The sequence below is a fragment of the Zootoca vivipara genome, chromosome 9, assembly GCF_965207765.1.
Source record: "Zootoca vivipara chromosome 9, rZooViv2.hap1.1, whole genome shotgun sequence".
Taxonomy (NCBI): domain Eukaryota; kingdom Metazoa; phylum Chordata; class Lepidosauria; order Squamata; family Lacertidae; genus Zootoca; species Zootoca vivipara.
The window spans coordinates 52,946,632-52,967,213 of record NC_142592.1 but is presented as its reverse complement, the minus strand read 5'-3'; the positions used below and the strand labels follow the sequence as shown (position 1 = coordinate 52,967,213).

At 43.2% G+C, this 20,582-nt stretch overlaps 2 protein-coding genes across 7 annotated transcripts in view; one reads left to right on the top strand and one right to left on the bottom strand.

Annotated features, from left to right (window-relative positions):
* Nucleotides 1-8,152, top strand: part of DNM1L (dynamin 1L) — a 34,888-nt gene extending 26,736 nt beyond the window's left edge. For 2 of the 4 annotated variants that reach the window (XM_035128531.3, XM_035128530.3), the window contains 7 exons: nucleotides 67-159; nucleotides 948-1,004; nucleotides 1,263-1,340; nucleotides 2,496-2,663; nucleotides 4,523-4,632; nucleotides 6,018-6,177; nucleotides 6,985-8,152. In XM_035128531.3, the coding sequence (XP_034984422.2) occupies nucleotides 67-159; nucleotides 948-1,004; nucleotides 1,263-1,340; nucleotides 2,496-2,663; nucleotides 4,523-4,632; nucleotides 6,018-6,177; nucleotides 6,985-7,041 (723 nt within the window). In that variant the 3' untranslated portion in view covers nucleotides 7,042-8,152. The remainder of the gene's footprint in view (nucleotides 1-66; nucleotides 160-947; nucleotides 1,005-1,262; nucleotides 1,341-2,495; nucleotides 2,664-4,522; nucleotides 4,633-6,017; nucleotides 6,178-6,984) is intronic. The other 2 variants (XM_035128533.3, XM_035128532.3) reach the window with 1 other exon arrangement.
* On the bottom strand, nucleotides 4,652-17,587 carry YARS2 (tyrosyl-tRNA synthetase 2). 3 transcript variants are annotated; one of them, XR_015945897.1, is made up of 7 exons: nucleotides 16,739-17,587; nucleotides 14,638-14,805; nucleotides 13,551-13,706; nucleotides 13,184-13,354; nucleotides 12,342-12,761; nucleotides 9,723-9,864; nucleotides 4,652-4,871 (listed from the first exon to the last, which is right to left on the bottom strand). XR_015945897.1 is itself a non-coding variant. In XM_035128529.3 (5 exons), the coding sequence occupies exons 1-5, from the start codon at nucleotides 17,539-17,541 to the stop codon at nucleotides 12,581-12,583; spliced, it is 1,479 nt and encodes a 492-aa protein (XP_034984420.1). In that variant the 5' UTR covers nucleotides 17,542-17,587; the 3' UTR covers nucleotides 12,328-12,580. The 3 variants fall into 3 exon arrangements, 1 of the variants encoding a protein (XP_034984420.1); XR_004693381.3 differs by lacking the exon at nucleotides 4,652-4,871 and having other exon boundaries at nucleotides 7,428-9,864; XM_035128529.3 differs by lacking the exons at nucleotides 4,652-4,871; nucleotides 9,723-9,864 and having other exon boundaries at nucleotides 12,328-12,761.
* Nucleotides 17,588-20,582: the final 2,995 nt, after the last annotated feature.

Sequence of the window (20,582 nt, the reverse complement as noted above, 5' to 3'; positions counted from 1 at the left end):
AACCCTTCCCTAACATTCACTTCAGTGGGCAAAATTCTAAACTTTTAATTATATTCTTTCTCATAGGTTCACAATTTGGTAGCCATTGAGTTGGCCTATATCAACACTAAACATCCAGATTTTGCAGATGCCTGTGGACTAATAAACAACAACATAGAGGTAAGGGAAGAAAGTATCTCTATTAATTACAAATGAGTCTGTCATCGCGTGCACAGATACGTTCTATTTTGCAAACTCTGATCTTACTGGAATTATCAGATTTCCCCATCAGCTGCTTTGTTCGAATAAAGATTCTAAAGGTGATATCAAACATTGGTCAGACTCCAGGTAGATCCATTGAAATCAATGGACATCGCCTGTGCTTCTGTCCTCCGTGAGTATTGCAACTTAAAAGAAAAATAATGATCTTGCCTGGGTTCGGCCACAGACCCATATCGCATGGCAGTGTCTCAGAGGACAGAAATATAGTGATAAAAAGCTTATAAGCTTTTGTGACTGCAACATTTAGTAATTAGTGGTCATCTAGCTTTGAACAGAAGGGTTTTCTTGTATCTGCAGTCAGAATGGATGTGTGCAGACACTGTCCATCCTGGTATTCTGAATAAAAAGTCAGCTGGTGCTTTGTCCTTGTGTGGCAAGATAATCCCCCCTCCCCCTTTTCCCTTCTACCTTGGTTTTACATTGCTTGCATCTCGTTTGGAAGTTTGCTGATAGGAATTATTCTTATGGAACGTTACCCGGTAGCCTTTTCTGCTCCCTCTTTGTATATATTCTCTCCAGTGTCTGCCAGTGTCATTATGTGAGTGTAAATTAGGGGAGAACCCGCTCAACCACTTTGCTAAGAATTCCAAATAGCTGTGTCTGGAAAGAGAAGACACCCCAGCTTTCCTTTTTATGTGGCATGAGCATATTGACTTTTGATGTTTCTTATGCTTTTTCTTTTAAAGGAGCAAAGGCGGAACAGGTTAGCCAGAGAGATGCCTTCTGCTGGGTCACGAGACAAGGTGAGTTGTTTGGCTTGATATACTTCATAGAATTTGGAAGTGGTGCTTAAGATCAAGCCAGTCATAATGTTACTACAGTAGTTAACAAATAGCTCCATTTATTCATGGGAGTCTAGAGTTGTTGGGAGGTTCTGTTCCAAAAATTCAAGTGCATGCAGTCTTCTGAAATTTCAGCCACCAAGAGGGATCAAGGAGGCTCAGTTAAAATAATCAGACAAGCAATGCTGATGTCGTTTTCTGCCCTTCTTGCTTCTTTAGTCCACTAAGCCTCCTGGTGTTTTGGCACCGCCCACCCAGGAGACCTCAACTGCTGGTTCTGCCGAGGTTGATGGCAAGGTCTGTCTCTGTTTCTTCCTCTAAGCACTGCATGCTGAAATCATTTTGTGGTGCACTCTGGTAGTGGTTGAACATGATTCTCATAAGTATTTTTGTCCAGATTTTGCCTGTCCCAGATTATGTGTTGCCAGCTGACAAAGTTGCCTAGTTAATTAAATTACGTTAAGGTAGTAGGTTTCAAGTTATGTCTTGGGGAGCCTTGGAGCTTTCTTTCCACTACTGCTCTGCCCCTGTTGTGGGCAGCTTCAGGAGGCTGTTGGGTGTGTGTTCTTAGGGCATTGTTCTTTAGCGTTGGATCATCAGAGGTTGTGGGACCACATTCCCATGATCCCCATCCATCAGAGCCCAGGGGTCAGGGATGAAGGGAGTTGGTAGTCTGGCAACAACTGGAGATGCAAGGTTGAATAACACTGTTCTGGGTAAAGCTCTGATTTTGCAGCTCTAAGCTGCATCTGTGACAAACAAAAGTTCTGCTTGAGCTGACTCTTGTGCCCTAAGATAACTATTCCCAAATCTCTTGCAACACCCACTTTAACCTTAAATATTTGAGCTGCCAGTCTTTTGTATGAAGCTTGAAAACGTGATTTAAAATGTCTGTTAGGTTTATTCTGGTGCATATCAGGATACAGGATTGCACATTTACCAGCCTGCCTGCCACAGCTCCTTCACCCTGAGCGTGTCCAGCTGAAATGCTGCAAGTAAGGGATTGATAAAGCAGGAAATCTGCTGTGCAGAAATAACCCATATTCCAAACCAAACCATTAAAAATCATTCTGGGTATTAAGCCATTGTACCAGTGAAGACCATACAAAGGTCTAAGTGGAGTCTGCATGTGCAGGAGATTGGGGATAGGCCTTTGGACACATTCCCATCCTATAAAAACCATTTTAACCTTCACATGTTCACATGAATGCCTGAAGAGGGCTCAGAACAAAACTGGGATGCTCTGAGTTTTGCCATTTGTTTTGTTCAGTGGAAAAACCCACTTAATGAGGATCAGAGATTTTCTTAGTTGGGTTGGGGAACCTGCGGCTCTTCAGATGTTGGAGATGATGGGAGCTGTAGTCCACTAATAATCAAGCATTTGGAACGCAGGATATTTTTCTTGCAAATAACTGATTGGAATTTGGGTATTGTATATTTTCTTTGTATTAGACATCCTCTGCTGCGGGAGATGGAGCTCAGGAAGCCGGAACAGGCAACTGGAGAGGCATGCTGAAAACCACCAGAGCTGAGGAAATGTTAGCCGAGGAAAAATCAAAACCAGTAACGGTCCTACCTGCTAGCCCTCAAAGAGGCCATGCTGTAAATTTGCTGGATGTGGTGAGTTTCTCAGCATAGGAACAAAATTTGCAAGCTGGTACAAGAAGAGCAGGGTGTGCTCCTCACAGAATTTAGGAGTGGGCAGGATTTGGTCCTTCTGAGTTATGCTCTCCACCCGTATTTAAACATGGTTGTTAGCCAAAAGTATATTGTAGCTAGTAGCAAGGATAGAGGTATTCTTTAGGGGGAAAATACAAATTTAGTGATCACCATGAATTCTAAAAGGTACTTTTGGTTTGTGCAAACAAGTACTTAATTTATATCAGCTGCATATTTTACATGCTAAATCTGTACCAAATTATGTACCACTATATTTATACTGAATTCTGCATATAAGTTAAATAAGCAGGGAGACAATTTACAACCTTGTCGTACTCCTTTCCCAATTTTGAACCAATCAGTTGTTCCATATCCCATCACCATCACTGGTCCCATCACCTCCTGGCAAATAGAAGGGGAAGAAATGGAGGCAGTGAGAGATTTTACTTTCTTGGGCTCCTTGATCACTGCAGATGGTGACAGCAGTCACGAAATTAAAAGACGCCTGCTTCTTGGGAGAAAAGCAATGACAAACCTAGACAGCATCTTAGAAAGCAGAGACATCACCTTGCCGACAAAGGTCCGTATAGTTAAAGCTATGGTTTTCCCAGTAGTGATGTATGGAAGTGAGAGCTGGACCATAAAGGCTGATCGCTGAAGAATTGATGCTTTTGAATTATGGTGCTGGAGGAGACTCTTGAGAGTCCCATGGACTGCAAGAAGATCAAACCTATCCATTCTGAAGGAAATCAGCCCTGAGTGCTCACTGGAAGGACAGATCGTGAAGCTGAGGCTCCAATACTTTGGCCACCTCATGAGAAGAGAAGACTCCCTGGAAAAGACCCTGATGTTGGGAAAGATTGAGGGCACAAGGAGAAGGGGACGACAGAGGACGAGATGGTTGGACAGTGTTCTTGAAGCTACGAACATGAGTTTAACCAAACTGCAGGAGGCAGTGCAAGACAGGAGTGCCTGGCGTGCTATGGTCCATGGGGTCACAAAGAGTCGGACACGACTAAACAACTAAACAACAACAACAATATTTATACTTTCAGTTGGAAAGTAAATGTGCAAATTAGCAAAATGGACAGAGTGGTTCAGATTTAATGCAGTAGGAGAGGAATAGAGCATTATAACCCACTCTTTATCTAAAAGGGCTCTCAGAGGGCTTATAAATGACAGTACAATAATTCAGCTAATAGTTTAATAGCAAAATGCAACTGGCTTGTGCATTCTGTATCATCCTGTCACTGTGATTTTTGTAGCGGATTGCAGACTGTCATTTTAGCAGGGGCTGAAATGGCAGATGGAGAGAGGTGACTCGTGTGATATATTTAAACAAGGATATGCACTGTTTATACAGGAAATATATGTAGTATGGAGTAGCTTGAGTTTTCCCAGGCTGTATGTGGCTTTGTTACAGATGATGTCATCATGTCCATAAACTTTACTCTATAATATTAAGGGCTGGAAACATGCTCTTAAAAACACAAAGAATAAAAAGCTTAATTTTGAGGAGCTGTGTTCTTAGACCTTGTATATTTCTCAAGAACAATGTCCATTCACTCCAGTAAAGAACAGCATGTCATCTTTTTTAAAGGCCTAGGATCTATTATGCCACCATTTTCCCCAAGGGTCAGCAATGTTGTGTCACCTCCAAGGTTTTAATCTGTAAATCCTCATATTAACAATCTGTTTTTTAAAATCCAGGTGTATTTGCCACCTTCTTGTAGTTCAGTCTGAACCTGACTGCCCTATTTGAAGTCCAGTGGAACTGCATGCTCATGAAATATTTTTGACTCTGCTTTTCCCTGCATCAGCCTGTTCCTGTTTCACGCAAGCTTTCAGCCCGAGAGCAACGAGACTGCGAGGTGATTGAACGCCTTATCAAATCCTACTTCCTGATTGTGAGGAAAAACATACAAGACAGGTTTGTGATCTTACTTTTTCAGGATTTGACCCTCTCATTGCTTTATTAATTCTGATAGTGTTTTTTTTTTACTGTGCAAAATATACAGTTGAGCAGCTCTGTGTAGTTTCTTTCTTGCACTTCAGTTCTAATGGACTGTTTCACAAAAATAACCATGAAGTTCTAGTGTTTTAGCGCTTTGGCGCAGAAACAGATGTTGCCATATTGTGAGTTGTCTTCATGGTTGTCGTTTCTCAATTCTGTAAATACAAAATATGCGCACCATACAACCAATTTATTACTCTAAAACCATCTGTTCTACCAGGGGTCAGCAACCTTTTTCAGCCATGGGCTGGTCCACCATCCCTCAGACCATGTGGTGGGCCGGACTATATTTTGGGGAAAAATTAAAAATGAATAAATTCCTATGCCCCACAAATAACCCAGTTTTTAAATAAAAGCACACATTCTACTCATGTAAAAACACGCCGATTCCCGGACTGCCCCCAGGCCAGATTTAGAAGGCGATTGGGCCGCATCCGGCCCCCAGGCCTTAGGTTGCCCACCCGTGCTATACCAATGTTAGTCTATCTCAAGAGTAGATCCATTGAAATTAATGAATGTAAGTAACAAGTTCATTCATTTTAGTGAGTCTGCTCAGAGTAGTCTGAGCAGTAGCACGGAGTGCCATATAACAGCTTTGGCTAGTGCCCTAGCTACACACCTATCTGGACAAGGGTTGTCTGACTTCTGTTACCTGCACCCTGGTAACCTCTAGGCTAGATTGCTGCAATGTGTTACATGATGGGCTGCCTTTGAAGATGGCTTGGGCACTTCAGCTGTTGCAGAATTCAGCAGTCAGCTTGCTCACCGGGGCAAGACAGTTTGAGCATATAGCACTGATCCTAACCTAACTGTATTGGCAGCCAGTTGGTTTCTGGGTCCTATTCAAACAGCTGGTTTTGACCTTTAAGGCTTTACATGTCTCAGGACCACAAGGACTCCCTCTTCCCATATGAACTAACCTGGACCCTGCAGCCATCACTTGAGGTCATTCTTCCTATGTCCCCTCCATGAGAGGTCTGAAGGGTGGCAACATGAGAATGGGCCTTTTCTGTGGTGGCTCCCTGCTTGTGGAATGTTCTCCCTAGAGAGGCTCACCTGGCACCTCATTACATGTTTTTAGGTGCCAGAGAAAAATAATTCCTCTTCCAACCAGACCTTTGATGGTTAAACAATCTATGGTCTTTTAAGTGTTTGGGGAAAGGTTATTACGGTAATCATTATGTGTTTTGTGTTTTTATGTTGTAATCTTCCCTGTGATCTTTGGCTATATAAATTTAAGAAAGAACCCTTAGCTCCGTGGGTTACGTGCTCGATCTATTTGCCTGCTTGCTTGCTTACAGTGTGCCAAAAGCAGTGATGCATTTTCTGGTTAACCACGTGAAAGACTCTCTTCAGAGTGAGCTAGTAGGACAGCTGTACAAAGCCTTATTGCTGGATGACCTTTTGACTGAATCAGAGGACATGGCTCAGCGCAGGAAGGAGTCAGCTGATATGTTACAGGTACTGCAGTTAGTTTTATGTTATGTACACTAGTATAGTTTAGTTATTTTCATACTCTGCCACCGTGAGCCTCACAATTGTGTCTCACATGGGGATTTGGTTCCAAGGGTTCTGCACACATACACTCAAACCCTTGGAAACGCTTCTGCGCAAGCTTCGGGATGCTCTCATGGGGCCATCTGAATTCCTCTGAGATCTTGTGGGAGCATCCCAGATCTGGCATGTAGAGGCAAGAATCTGGCACGAAAAGAGCTTTAAAGCTCTCTGCCTTCCTTGGGAAGCAAGGTCCTTTCCGCATGCCGGCTTCACTTTTAACTTGTGGGATTTCAACCAGATGGCCTTCAACTGTGTGGGGTTGAAATTGTGCAAGTTAAATGTGGACAAGATGCAGTTGTGCTGTACCCAAAATTTAAAATCTAGTTAGTGCACTCTTTGGTTGAGGTCATGGGAATTTCTTCCATTCCTTTTCCAGATAGGACTGTGTGCAAAGTTCATTGGCTATAGACATGATCAGAAATAAGCAGTGTTTTGATTTGGTTTATGAACCAAACCAAACCCTGAATCTTGCAGCATGTGAAGGGAACTTGCAGAAGCCAGCATTACCAGGCATACTCCCCATGCTATGACAGACCCTGCTGAGGCCAGTGCTTTGTTGGCCTTACCCCTGGTGCTACCATATTCAGCCATCACTTAATTATAGCTCAATGATTGCTTTTATTGTACTACTTTTGTTGTATATTTTTTGTGGCTTATCTCTGCCTGTGACTCTACAAGTATAAACCTCAGCAATTTCTGTTCTTGTCCTAGGCCTTGCAGCGAGCCAGTCATATTATTGCTGAGATTCGAGAGACACACCTTTGGTGAAGGGCTTCTCCAGCTGGGTGAAGAAATGGATGACTTGAAAATTGCTAGGCATTATATATACTTATGAACTTCTATGTTTACTGCAGTATGTATAAATCTGCTCACATAAAGACAGTTCAGTTTGGCTTTCTACGGACAGAAAAGTATGCTGTACTTGCAAAACAAGTCTCATATAATCAACGTATTTTCTTTACTAGTTTCCTGGTGCAAAGACCAAGGTCTTTTCTCATGTGAGGAATTGGACTGGACTGAACTTAAGGAAAGAACCATGTAAAAATTCCAGTGCCTGGCTTGCTAAATGAGTTGCCTGTGGATAGGATGAACAGTGTAGTTTTGTTATGTAGCCTTTTAAGCTGGTTTTGCAATATAGGTTTTTCAACCATGAAGAAAGGACACCACGATATTTTCTTTAAGATGAATTTAATTGCATGCACTCTGAGAAATACTGCCCTAATTATAACTGTGTAATGTGTACCCTCATGTTTTAGAACCTTAAAAGAAATATCTGGCTAACTTCCAAAATGCATTGGCTATTTTTGTCCTTTAGCTAGATAAATCTGGAATAAGTGGAGATTCTGCTAAGAAGCGTCATCAACAAAGAAGTAATCAGAATTTGAAGAATCCTCATGTCTGGGACCAAAACCCATGGACTATCCACTTGTAGGGTTCTAGACTAACAAAACAGCAATATTAAAAGGTATTGTGGCGGATCAGGTTTCTCCTAAATCATTGTGAAAAGAAGTAAAGAAAGAAACTTTAGAAAATATCAATGTAAAAGCAGCTGGGCTTAAAATTAATTCAATGGTCCCAACCCATTACTGTTTTTGAGCTATTTTCATCTTAGGTGTTGGTGTGGTAACTTGCTTGATTGTCTGCCATAGTCACCAACAGTCAACAGTAATGACACTTTAGTTCCTGAAAATTTTGCAAGTTTTTGTTTAAAGCACAGTACACCTGCTCACATTCAACATTTTTCCTGCATGGAAGGAAAATATGTGTTATGTTGGAAGATCTATGTTTTTAGATTGCTGTGAGGTGTATATCCTAAGTAGATATTGCCTTCCTCAACATGTGTACTTGTGGGGGGGGGGAAATAAACCCTTGGCCTTCACACATTGTGTACAGGATTTTATCCACTCAGTCCTTACACAACAGGCTGAAAAGAGTAAACTGAGCTTACACTTGAGACAAATGGTAATGGACATTAAATGGGAATGTTCAGTAGCAGTTTGAAAACATGCTATTTCTCTCTTCTTCCCCTTACAGTATATTGAAACATAATTGTGATGGTGCCTTTAAGGGTGGAGGCACTTGGAACCCTCCTTAAAAAACTTACACACACCAAGCATATTGAAAATAAAATCATGCTTTAAGATCACTTCTGATGCTTTGGCAAATCTGTGGCATGATGGTATTTAACATGAAATGTTAAGTCAGCCTCCTGAGGGGTATGTTAACACCCTACTAAGTTCAGTGAATCTGTACCTGGTGCCCGCTAACGTAGAATCACCTCATTCCCTCTATTTCTGTTCTTCAGGCAAGAATGCTGTTGCTTAAGTAACCAAAAGTGGCACCACCCCACCCAAGTGGGCAGTATGGGTGGGAGAACTCCTATGTTGGCAAAAATACAAAACAAAAAAAAGACTTGAGAGGGAACACCTGCCCCCCCCCCAAACAGTCCAGTGAGGGGTAAGGATGCCCGGTACCCGTGAAGTGCTGTTGACTGGTGGGGGTGTGGGAGGGTGTCATGCCTGGTAGCAGGAAAAATGGACTGGAATAACTCAGGGCAGGAAACAAGAACATTCTACACAGCCACTCTTAACTGTAGGTCTATACATATACAGGTGAAACTCGGAAAATTTGAATATCGTCAAAGAGTGCATTTATTTCAGTAACACAATTTAAAAGGTGAAACCAATATATGACATGCAAAGCAAGATATGTCAAGCCTTTATTTGTTGTAATTGTAATTATTTGTCGTTAGGCGGGTCAATTATAAATGGAATGTAATTAATGAAATGTAATAGCGATGTTTATTTTTGTATTATTGTAACTATTTGTTTTATTACTGTGGAATTTCCAAAAGAAAGCATTTGTAAAAATAAAAAATAAAAAGTTGCATTACTGAAATAAATGCACTTTTCGACGATATTCTAATTTTCCAAGCTTCACCTGTAGACTGACATGATCATGTTTCACTAAAGTAATTAACCTGTAAAGGTGAAACCATCCAGAAGTCACTAATTTTTAATTTACTTAAAAAAAAAATCCAGTGATAGTACATATCAAGTGTGGGGACCTTTGGTCCACTAGCTGTTACTAGCTACAACATTCACCATCCCTGGCTGTGCTTGTTCGGACCAATGGGTGTTGTAGTTCAGCAACATCTGGTATAAATTAACAAGGTTGCTGACCTGCAATGGTTAAAGGCCTTTAGAGGATGTTTGACTGATAAATTTGTCAAAGGATAAAAAAGATAACTAAGAATTAATTCTGAGATGTCAAATTACTATGAGTTCTAATTTAGCCTGTCTCATCCACTATTTTAAAAGGTATTGATTTTGCCAGACACATTAAAACATGGGCTGCCGAAACCAATCAGCACTTTCCCATGGAAGTGGGATTCAACATACATCCTTGCTTGCTGGATATCAGAGGTGTTGTAATGTGCAAATAGTTACCATGTATGGTGAACCACAGCCTAGGCCCCCTTACGTGACCCTCATAATTCTTCTCCAAGCCACACTGGTCACTGGCCTTGCACCCTGAACATTTTTGCATGGCTGGAATGGGTCCTTGAATTCTGATATGGCTCTTGGTTGCCTGGATGGAGGATAGAGGGGACATATGTAGAAATCACTGTAAAAAACTAAAATTTATAATGACATTTGTTGCTTTGCCCCCATTTGCTGTATTCATCACTGGCATGTGGTCATCAGGATACAGCCTTCAGCCAGTAAAAGGTTCCTCACATTAATATATTCCTTATTTAATTATTATTTATAACCTCGCTGCCCCTCATCAGAAGATTTCAGGGTGGTACAAAGGTGTGAATTAAGTCTCATGGTGGAAACTTAACCTTTTCAGCTTCAACATTGTTTCAATTTATGACACTTTTGTGATAACCATGGATTTTGAAGCACATGCTAATGTTCAACAAGATGCTGAGTATATAGACCATCGGTGGATTACTACCCCTTGAAAGAATTCCTAAAGGCAATCTTGCCCTAAAAAATACTAAACTACACAAGAAGCGGGGAACTGCCAGCCCACTAGCCCCACAAACTCTTTCTACTGACTCCAACAGAGTGATGTTCTTGATGGACCCTTAACCCACATTCTCCAACATCACACATTCCTTAAGCGATATTTTCTTTGTGAGGGGGGGGGAGGCGTGCAGGACTGCATTATATGTTTGCAGGGGTCACCATAGCCACATGTACCATGCAGCTCCCAGAAAGACAAGAGGAAATGCAGCTTTGTGGACCAAAAAGTTCCCCAGCCCTGCTCCATCTGAATTGTGATCGCTAAGGTTTTAAAGGGCAAGCCAGTCTTCACTAGAAAATCTCTTCATACTGCCATGAAGTTTTCCAATAGACCATTTAAATCACGCATAGTTTCAAGTAATATCAGCAACTGTGAATATATTTAAAATAGCAGTTACTAATGCCACTGCTTTACTAGCACTTTCGGTATAGCTTGCACAAGATTGAACACACCACGTTTCTACAAGGTTACCATGCTATGTACTATATTGAGTCATCGGGGTGTGTGTGTGTGTGACAGCATTTAGAGTGATTTTCATCCTGCCTTTTAGGCTTCTGTATCTAAGGCAATGGAACATGGAACCACTCAGCTGTACATGTACAATTCTAGTCCAACTTAGAATTTAAAATGCATAAGCGAATTGAAAGAACATTTAACTATGCAGACTGAAGGGTAGTTTATCCAGCATCAGTACCAAATGTATGAAGTTAATTTTGTAAATAAAGCTGATTGTGTAGAAACGACAGTTTTATATCAATAAACCACATTTTAAAGTATGGTCAGTTTTTAACTTCACTTGCTGAGACAGTTGCTAATTGGGTAGGGGGGTAAACACTAGGCCACTATGTCACGTTATATAGCTATAATAATTTTCAGAAGGTGTGAAGTTCGCCAGCTAACTCATTTGTACAAGCAGCCTCTTTGAGTAGGTGCTATTTAAATTCAACCCAAATTATTGAGATAGGGAGCTTCTACCTACTATGGCAGACTGGACAAAACCACAATTGGATCAGAGGCCCAACTGTTCACAGGGTATATACATACTTTAACCCTGAGGCAGTAGACCTAGATCAGGGATGTTCAGTAGATCGTGATCTACCCTTAGGTTCTCAGCTGATCCTGGTAGATCGCGGGATCCTTATTGTGTAAAGTTTCGGGGGGGGGGGGGAAGCTAAAAAAACCCTCTACAATCCCCCCCCCAAAAGCTCAACAACTCTGGGCACTCTCCTCCTAAAAATGCTCAACAACTGGGCAATTCACCCACCCCATGCACGCTCCTCCTCCCTCCAATGACAATGGGTAGAATGGTAGATCTCTGCACAATGGGTAGATCACTGCCAGTTTTTTTATACTTGGAGTAGATCACAGTCTCTTGGGAGTTGGACATGCCTGACCTAGATTAACTATACTTTGCTTAAAACATAAGGAACTCCCTATTAGCTGGGAATTGTAGAACTGCAGAGTTGGAAGGAACTGTGAGGGTCACCTAGTCCAATCTACGTGTTGTAAGAACAGCTTTTGGATCTGCTGGACATCTGTACTCTCTTATTTCTATACATAGAAAGATAAATTACACCCTGAGTTACAAATCCTACACTCCATTACCTGCTACATGGAAGGACAATCTCCATATACATTCATCCTAGAGCAGCCTTAAGGCATCGACCCTAGCCCATGTTTTGCTCATTACAAAGCAGAAAGTTCAACTCAGTAATGAAACAAGCACTATATTGTTTAGGATAAAAAATTGATTATTATGTCTTATTAAAACCTAATTGCTGTTGGCATTACAGTGCCACAGTCTTCTGTCCTCCAGCTTCCAGAACACAAAATAGTTAATAAACTAACTTGGTTAAGTTAAAACCCATTAAAAACTCAATTAAAATTAGGTTATCTGTGGGTTCAGGAGCCAGCTGCCTGGCTTGTCGCGTCCTCAAACAGAAATGGGTTCTTATGTCACATTTACTACCATTCACACCCTTAACACACCAACAATGCAAGTAACAATAACTTTGAGGATTCATTTAGTTTACCTTTATTGTAGACGATAACATATTTCAACAGTTGTGTTCTTCGGACAGACACTGCATTGTACCATGAGTTCCTCCTCGTTTCATGATTGAAGTATGAATTAAGATGCCATCCAATTTCCAGATGGTACCAAGTCTCACACAGTGAGAAAAAGCAATTCACACCTCAGTTCTTGCGAGTTGTTTGATGTGTGTTCTCAGTCCATGAAGCAAAATGCACTCATAACATACTTGAAAAGACCTCAGCATTTTTGTTCTTCATGTGACAACTGAAGCCATTTCACAACATAGTAATTTCTTTTTCCAGTTCTAAGGAGTGACAAGCCATTGCTGAGGATATGTTGTCCAAGAACAAGAACAGCATCGGGATCAGTTACTTTAACATGGTTTATAGAAACTCCACCACTTGTTATGTCACAATGCCTTGAAAAAAGAAATTGTACAATCAATGACATGGCTAGACCACCTTACAATAGCTTAAAGTTATAATAACCCATCAGTGATAACAAATTAGGGTAGAAACTCACTCAGTCACAGACCTACAGCCAATAGCAGACAGTTGAACTCCTGCTGCATACTGTGACAGGAGAGGGGAAAAGGAGGTGGGAGAAGTAGTACCATATTGGATCTTCCATCAGGTATGTTCTACCACCCTCTCTGGTCATGGTACCCAGTGGCAATTTGACCAGACGGAGGTCAGGTAAGAGATGCAGCCTCACCAGGAAGGCTGACTCAGATTCACACAGTAAGGCTGCCTACTAAGTATAAACACATAAGCTTGAAGCTTGTTTCTAGACTAAGCAGCTACAGAATTAATGCCACAGAATATGTAAAGATTAACTTACCCCCTTGGTCCATCTAAAATAGCATTCGCTTTCCGACACAAATCAAGTACTGTTGTTCCAGGTTCAAGCATCAACTCAACATATGGTGCTTCCCTGAAGAGTTCTTGAAGCTCTTGGTCAGACATAGTCTCTAGTGCTGCTATGTCACTGTAATAAAGGGCCCTTGTGCACCTGGTTTTTTAAAAAAATAAAATAAAAAAGTAATCAATATTTACATTATGACCAAGACTTGTAGAAGTAGCTTTTATCAATGTTAGCAACTTAGAAGACTCCTGTAAATTCTGCATCTTTGCAAACCTGAAATTTCCTGTCTGCATTTCCATTCACATTTTGGTCCAACAGATTAACAGCCTCAGTCTCCCTTTACCTCTTAGCAGATTCCAGACCTGCTTTGCCATGAACAAGCTTAGTTACTTCAGCAGCAAGCCGTTTCTGGGCCCCCCACTTCTCAGGCTCTCTAGCATGCATTTCCATAATGTGTTGGATTTCCGGAAGAGGGAGGAAAGTGAAAAGCTTCAGATACCTTAAAGGGAAAATAGCCAACATCATCATTTATTGTTTATATGCCCCCCATCTGACTGGGTTACCCCAGCCACTCTGGGTGGCTTCTAACAAAACACGATACGACATTGAACATTAAAAACTTCCCTATACAAGGTTACCTTCAGAGCCACATTTTGCTTCTGTAACAGACTATGCAGATCCACACTAATTTCAGCCCCATAATCCTGTTTTAAACCTCTAAAACCTTGGACACATTCTGAGTGCTGCGTTAAAAAGGTAAAGGTAAAGGGACCTCTGACCATTAGGTCCAGTCGTGACCGACTCTGGGGTTGCGGCGCTCATCTCGTGTTATTGGCCGAGGGAGCCGGCGTACAGCTTCCAGGTCATGTGGCCAGCATGACAAAGCCACTTCTGGCGAACCAGAGCAGCACACGGAAACGCTGTTTACCTTCCCGCTGTAGCGGTTCCTATTTATCTACTTGCACTTTGACGTGCTTTCGAACTGCTAGGTTGGCAGGAGCTGGGACCGAGCAACGGGAGCTCACCCCGTCGCAGGGATTCAAACCGCCGAACTTCTGATCAGCAAGCCCTAGGCTCTGTGGTTTAACCCACAGCGCCACCTGCGTCCCTTTACTTTTAAAATGCTGCGTTAGTTACTGGCATTTTTAGCTTGGGCTAGATTGGACCCTTTTGCGTATATATTCTAAATTTTAATTTATGCCCCACCTCTTGCCAAAGGAACACAATATGGCATATATAGTTTTTACCCCCATTTGAGTCATGACAATCCTGGATGGCAGATTAGGTGAGTGTGTGACTGGCTGAAGATGATTTGGTGGCTTTGAGCCTTTGTTTTCCCATTTTTCATCTGGCGCCAACCACTACAACACACTAGCAGTCTTTTTGTTCTAGAACAGTAATTCACATAGATCTATAAGAAACATACTTGCCTTTTAACAGCGCTATCTGGCTGTCTGACAAAGTACTGATATAACTCAAAGGGAGAGGTCCTATTTCTGTTTAGCCAAACTGCATTGCCAGCAGTTTTCCCCAACTTATCTCCAGTGGTACTTGTAACAAGAGGCACCGTTATTCCAAATACATCTTCGCCTGTCACCCTAATAGGAAACAAATTACAATACTTAAGTTATGTTACTTGTCAACAGAACACGGTACACATTTAATCTCAAGACCTACAAACATATAACAGAAGGCAACCCTATTGCCTTCAGCTTCCTGTCAAAATCTGTTGATCTGCTTACACAATGACCTCTCCTCTCTCATCAGTCACTTGCCTCTTTATGCCTGGTTCCTTTAGAGCTCTTGACAGCCAAGAGCCCCAACATGTCATGTGCAGATACATGCCCCCTCTTGAAGGAACTAGTAATGGCACAAGAATTACTCAGACCTAAGTTATATGATATTTTGGTAGACTAGTTCATTTAATACCCCTAGGCCTTGAATGTAAGACTGCTTCCAAGAAATACTTTAAACAAGCACTGGCCATAAAAAGCTGATACTAAAGGGAAAATTAAATAAATTAGATTGGACAGTCTACTGCATAATGATATCAAGCATCCACTTGGTGACTTTTCAAGACAATCAACCTTTTTCTTTTTTGATGGAAGCTAAGTGATGCTGGTACAGTCCTCCAGACTGAGGCCATGTGGTGTTATTATGTCCAGCATATAAATCCAGAAATTCTCCCTTTTTAAATAACATTGTTGGATCTGTTGGCTTCTCCATAGCAATTACACATAAGTCTGACAGCCTGTGGTTCTCATATTTAAAGTGTTTAGCAACAGGTTACTCCACTTGTGTGTGTGTCAAAATTGCCGGTTCGTGATTTTCAAAATGTGTGCATAGGTCAGTTGCAGTTTTACCTATGCAATGGATATGACATCCCGTTTTTTGCATTCAATGATATAAATTATATTGCATGACCTTCAGGTGATGTCCTTCTTTATGTACTATGTTCTACCCATCCTGGTATGTGTGCATCTCTACAACACTCACCCACACCCCTTCCAGCTACGGATAACACCAAGCATCTAATGAGAAAGGCTGTAGCTCAGTGGCGGAACATCAGCTTTACATGCATAAGGTCCCAGGTCCAATTCCAGTACCTCTAGGCAGGGCTGAGATTGTGCCATCTGAAACCCTGGCAAGCCACTGCCAGTCAGTGCAGACAGTACTGAGCTAGATGGACCAATGGTCTGACTCTATATAAGACAACTTCCTATGTTTCCAGGTTTCTATGTAGTGCACTCCAGTCCACAAAATTTCACACCTTCATTAATTTGTTTTTTAGGTGCTGAAACAGATCAACATAGCAACAGTTTCCTTTGCAATATAAGCTTGCAAAAGTAGTTACATTCTTGCAATAGAAGTTACATCCTTCTTTTGCAAAACAGCCTTACAATGATGCTTTCATTTCCAGGGTGCCAAGTCATCCCAGCTGTGCCCTTTGTAAATAGTCGTACCTCCGCTTACGCACCCCTCCGGTTAAATAAACTTCAGGATACAGCAGTTGTTCCATCAGGCTGCAGCAGTAGGAGAGATGGAAGGCAAAATCTATTCCTTCAACTCTAGCTTAAGAGTAGCTCCAATGCTACTTCCAACAGGCTGAACACCCAGGCCCATTTCATCAGCTTTGCTAAAAGATCAGCTCAATCAGGATCTTCTTGCCCCTGAACTTGCCACAGGCATCTAGTTGGACACTACTGAGAACAGGATGCCAGACAAGATGGGGCTTGCTGGCCTGATCCAGCAGGCTCTCCTTAGGTTCTTAACTGCTCCAATTTCAGCTGGCCATCATGTGCACAACCTTGACTGTTGAGAATGGATCCCTAACTTTGTCTGCTTGCTTTCCCTCTGCCCTCCCCACCCTATGCCTTTTCGCCTGCAACGCACCTGTTGCTATTGATTACGTATACTGTACTGTATAAGCTACTGCTCCGCAATAACCTCTCCCCCATCCAGCTACCCCAGCTTAAGCGTGGGGTGAGCGCACTCCAAATGCAGGCCTCCCCACAACCCCTTATTTCGTACTTGGAGACGAGGTCGTGTCCGGACATGATGTTGCCTATCTGGTCCGCTCCTCCCAGCTGGACGCGGCAGCCGTGGTGTCGGTGCAGGTGCAGGAAGTCGTAGGCCTGCAGCGCCGGGTACAGGAACTCGGCCAGCCCCATGCCGACGGGGCTGCTCAGGCGGGCCTTGCAGGTCTGCCTGCTCAGAAGCGTCCCCATGCGCAGGTGGCCCCCGACGGCGCACAGGAACCCCACCACGGACTCGCGCTCCAGCCAGCTGGCGTTGTCCAGCACGGTGGCGCGGCCCAGGCGAGTCCCTTCCCCGCTCCAGAAGAGCTCGCGGTGGTTGTCGAAGAGCCTCTGGAGCCCCCGGCAGAGGGAGCTCGCGTTCTCCCGAGCGCGTTCCTCCGGGAGCACCTCTCGCTCCTTCGCGCGGCCGCTGGGGTCTCCCAGGCGCGCCGTTGCGCCGCCCACCAAGGCCACCACGTCGTGGCCCGCGCGCTGGAAGTGCAGCAGGCCCTGCACCGCCAGCAGGTGCCCGACGTGCAGCGAGTCGGCAGTCGGGTCGAAGCCGCAGTAGGCCGTCACGGGGAGGCGGCCCGCCTCTAACAACCCGGGGAGCTGCTCCTCGGCGGCTTGGGGCGGGAAAATCTCCTGGAACAGGCCCCGTTCGACCTGAGCCGCTAAGAGACCCTTGGCCGGAGCCCGGGGCTGCGGCCGCTGGTCGTGGGACTGCCGCCGTCCCCCAGACGCCTGGAGCCGGGGCGAAGCGGCCCTCAGGCCGAAAAGCCAACGGCGACCGGCTCGTAGCGCGGGCGCCGCCATCTTAGCTAACGGAATGGGGTGCGCGCGCACATGGCGCAGAGCGTGCTGGGAGGAGGGGGCGGGGTCGAAGCGTCCCGCCTTCTGCCCTCATGGGGCCGCCCAGAGGGGAGCTTTGGCGTCAGACGGCGGAAGCCGCTGGGCGTCTTTGTGGCATGAGATGTTGACCTGGATCCTTGCTTATTTCGTCGAATAAGGAATATATGGTTTTTAAATAATAATAATAAAAACACACACCGATTTTTTTTAAAAGAATTTCCTTCTTTGCCTGTTCTGGACATTGAAGCAGAACTCCCCCCCCCGAAGTTTTCCTTAATGCTCAGCAATCCCAAAAAACAAACATGTCCTTAAGCAATGAAGTGTGCTTGGAGATCCCTTGCTCCGACCTAAATTATTAAATGCACAATCGGTGGTATATTATTAAATAAAGTGGCGTGGGAAATAAGATGAAACTGCCTGTACAAACAGAATGTTTTAATTTTTTCAAAGGAAAGGTCCAGGAGGAACTAGAATATCTGAGCAATTAAATGTTACTGAATCGGTTTCAGTCAAGATCAAGCATGGAAAGTAATTGTCTTTCTTTAGGAATTAAATGAGCATAACAAGAAGGGCGGAAATAGCAGCGACTGCTCTTGAATTGCTTTATAATCCCAATCACAAATACTGAATTTAGTGGGGCTTACTCCCAAGGTAAGTAGTTTCCACACTGCAGCCTTATTGCCTAGGCAAAACCAAAACATTCTGCCTTTTTTGGACATACTGAAGACATCTTGCACAACTAGAAATATCAAAAGCAATATAAACGGCAAACAACAATAAAAGTGGTAATCCAACTACAGAGCAATAGCTAAAATAACCAATTGAATCAGCAGGCATACCAACAAATTTTCTGAAAAAGTAAAATGGAATCTTACACATGCTTACTTGGGAGGAAGCCAAATTTAAAACTGATTTACTTCTGATAATCTAGTTAATGACGAAACAGTGGTACAGAGGGCAGCCAATCATACGTAGGGTGAGGCATTCCACATTCCTTTGTGACATGTGCCATAGTTGGGCATTTTTGGCTCATGTATTAAAATGGAAGCAGGAACATTTTACCAATTCCTGGAAAGATGCACAGCTCAGAGAATCTCAATAGGAAAGATGAATAAACGCAAACATTCATTATAAGAGGTGTAACCAGTGGAGTAGTGGGACAGAAACAGCATACCGCTACTTATTTTACAGCAGGAATGATCTCCTATGGTCAGAAAGAAAGCCACCATTTAAGCCTAAACAGGTGAGGGGCCAGGCAATGGTATATATTCGTCCCCACGAAAACTCTGCGAAACAAAAACAGGGTTTTCTTTGATCAAATAATATGTGGCTCAGACCTCTGTGCAACCATGATACCCTGCTGTTGCTCAAAGAAATCTGAAAAGAAACTGATAACATTTTAAAATGTTATGGAATCTCAGCTTTCCACTGGGTGGCAGAATTGCACTTAACCTGTACGTGGTAACACCAGCATCCTATGTGATCCCTGGTAATCAGTGTGCTAAATGCTGCATTTTGAGTCAACCTGGAATTTTGGTGTGCCAAACAAGTTTTCATTGTATAATCTCCTCTATGTGCAGATGCCACTCTGTAACCTTTGGGCCAGTCAACATATTTTGCTCAAATGTTTTAGTAACTGAGAAAGCTGAAAATGCTCACACAGCAAGTGTTACATGTGTTTTATTTACTTATTTGACAGTAAGTTCTGTCTGGATAGGATTGCCTAAACAAAAACAATTTAGGCACATGCCAAAAAGCATACAGCTAAGGCACTTGCCTGATGTCAATAGGCAGGGAGTTCTAAAGCAGGCATCCCCAAACTTCGGCCCTCCAGATGTTTTGGACTACAATTCCCATCTTCCCCGACCACTGGTCTTGTTAGCTAGGGATCATGGGAGTTGTAGGCCAAAACATCTGGAGGGCCGCAGTTTGGGGATGCCTGTTCTAAAGTGTAGGGGCTGTCACATATTTACACCCCCCCTTTTCCCCCAAGGAGCTCAAGGTGACATAGTTTATCTTTGCAGCAACCCTGTGAGGTAGATTAGGCTGAGAGACAGTTACTGGCCCAAGGTCACCCAGCAAGTTTTTTTTTTGCTTGGATTTGCAGCTCCAAAACCCAGTACTGTAATTAGAGTTGCCAGCATTTTGCCAATACTTTTGGTGGCATTGGGCTAGACTCATTCAAATAAATGAACTCAGAGTGGATCCCTTAGATACCACACTTCATTTAACAGATGTGCTAGCTAGAACTGGCCAGTCCTCTGAGAAAAGTTTCCATGTTTCAGTTGTTGTACTCTCCATCTTTTAAATGCACGCATCGCAGTCCTGCAGATCTCTGTCTGAGCTCGTAGCCGATTTCATGAGATAAGGAGAGGCCTGGTTAGCATTTTTGTGTTTCAATTTCTGCAGACACACATTCCAGGAAGATAACGCAACGCAACGTCAATAGCTGGCAGTCAATTCTGCAAGTCAGCACTCATGAATAACGGTGGGAATAGAATATCCTTACATTAACCAGAAGAAATGCATTTCCAGGGAATGGTTGTCTTGTCCTTCCTTGTTTACTCCACACGTCTCTTGTCTGCCCCCACAAATGTATTTCTTCTGCTTTCTAGATTCACCACCTCCCTTGCTTCCGATGCTCATTTCAAGGGGGCTAGTACATTTGGATGCGGGCCAATAAATTGAAGCTAAATCCTAAAAAGATGTTCTGTGTTTTCAAGTGTGGGAGGTGCAGAGCCTGCCTATTCTGAATGGGGATGCATTCCTCTGGAATGAACAAGTCCACATCTTGTGGGGTGTTCCTGTATCCAACACTGTCAATGGAGATTCAGGTGGTTTTAGGGGCTGGGAGTGCCGATTTCCAGCTACAGCTGCTTTTCCAGCTGGGCAGAGATGCCTTGGCCACTGAACTCCACAAAGCCCCCAGAACTGACTATTGCAATGCACTCCTCATGGCGCCGCCATTCCAGACTTAATTTGGTAGCAGCAACTGGCCCAAAACG

Coding starts and splice junctions, on each gene's coding strand:
- YARS2 (XM_035128529.3), bottom strand. CDS start 17,541: ATGGCGGCGCCCGCGCTACGAGCCGGTCGCCGTTGGCTTTTCGGCCTG. Junction 13,707..14,637: donor CCAGATAGCGCTGTTAAAAG/GCAAGTATGTTT, acceptor TTTCCCTTTAAG/GTATCTGAAGCTTTTCACTT. Junction 12,762..13,183: donor ATTTTAGATGGACCAAGGGG/GTAAGTTAATCT, acceptor TCTTTTTTCAAG/GCATTGTGACATAACAAGTG.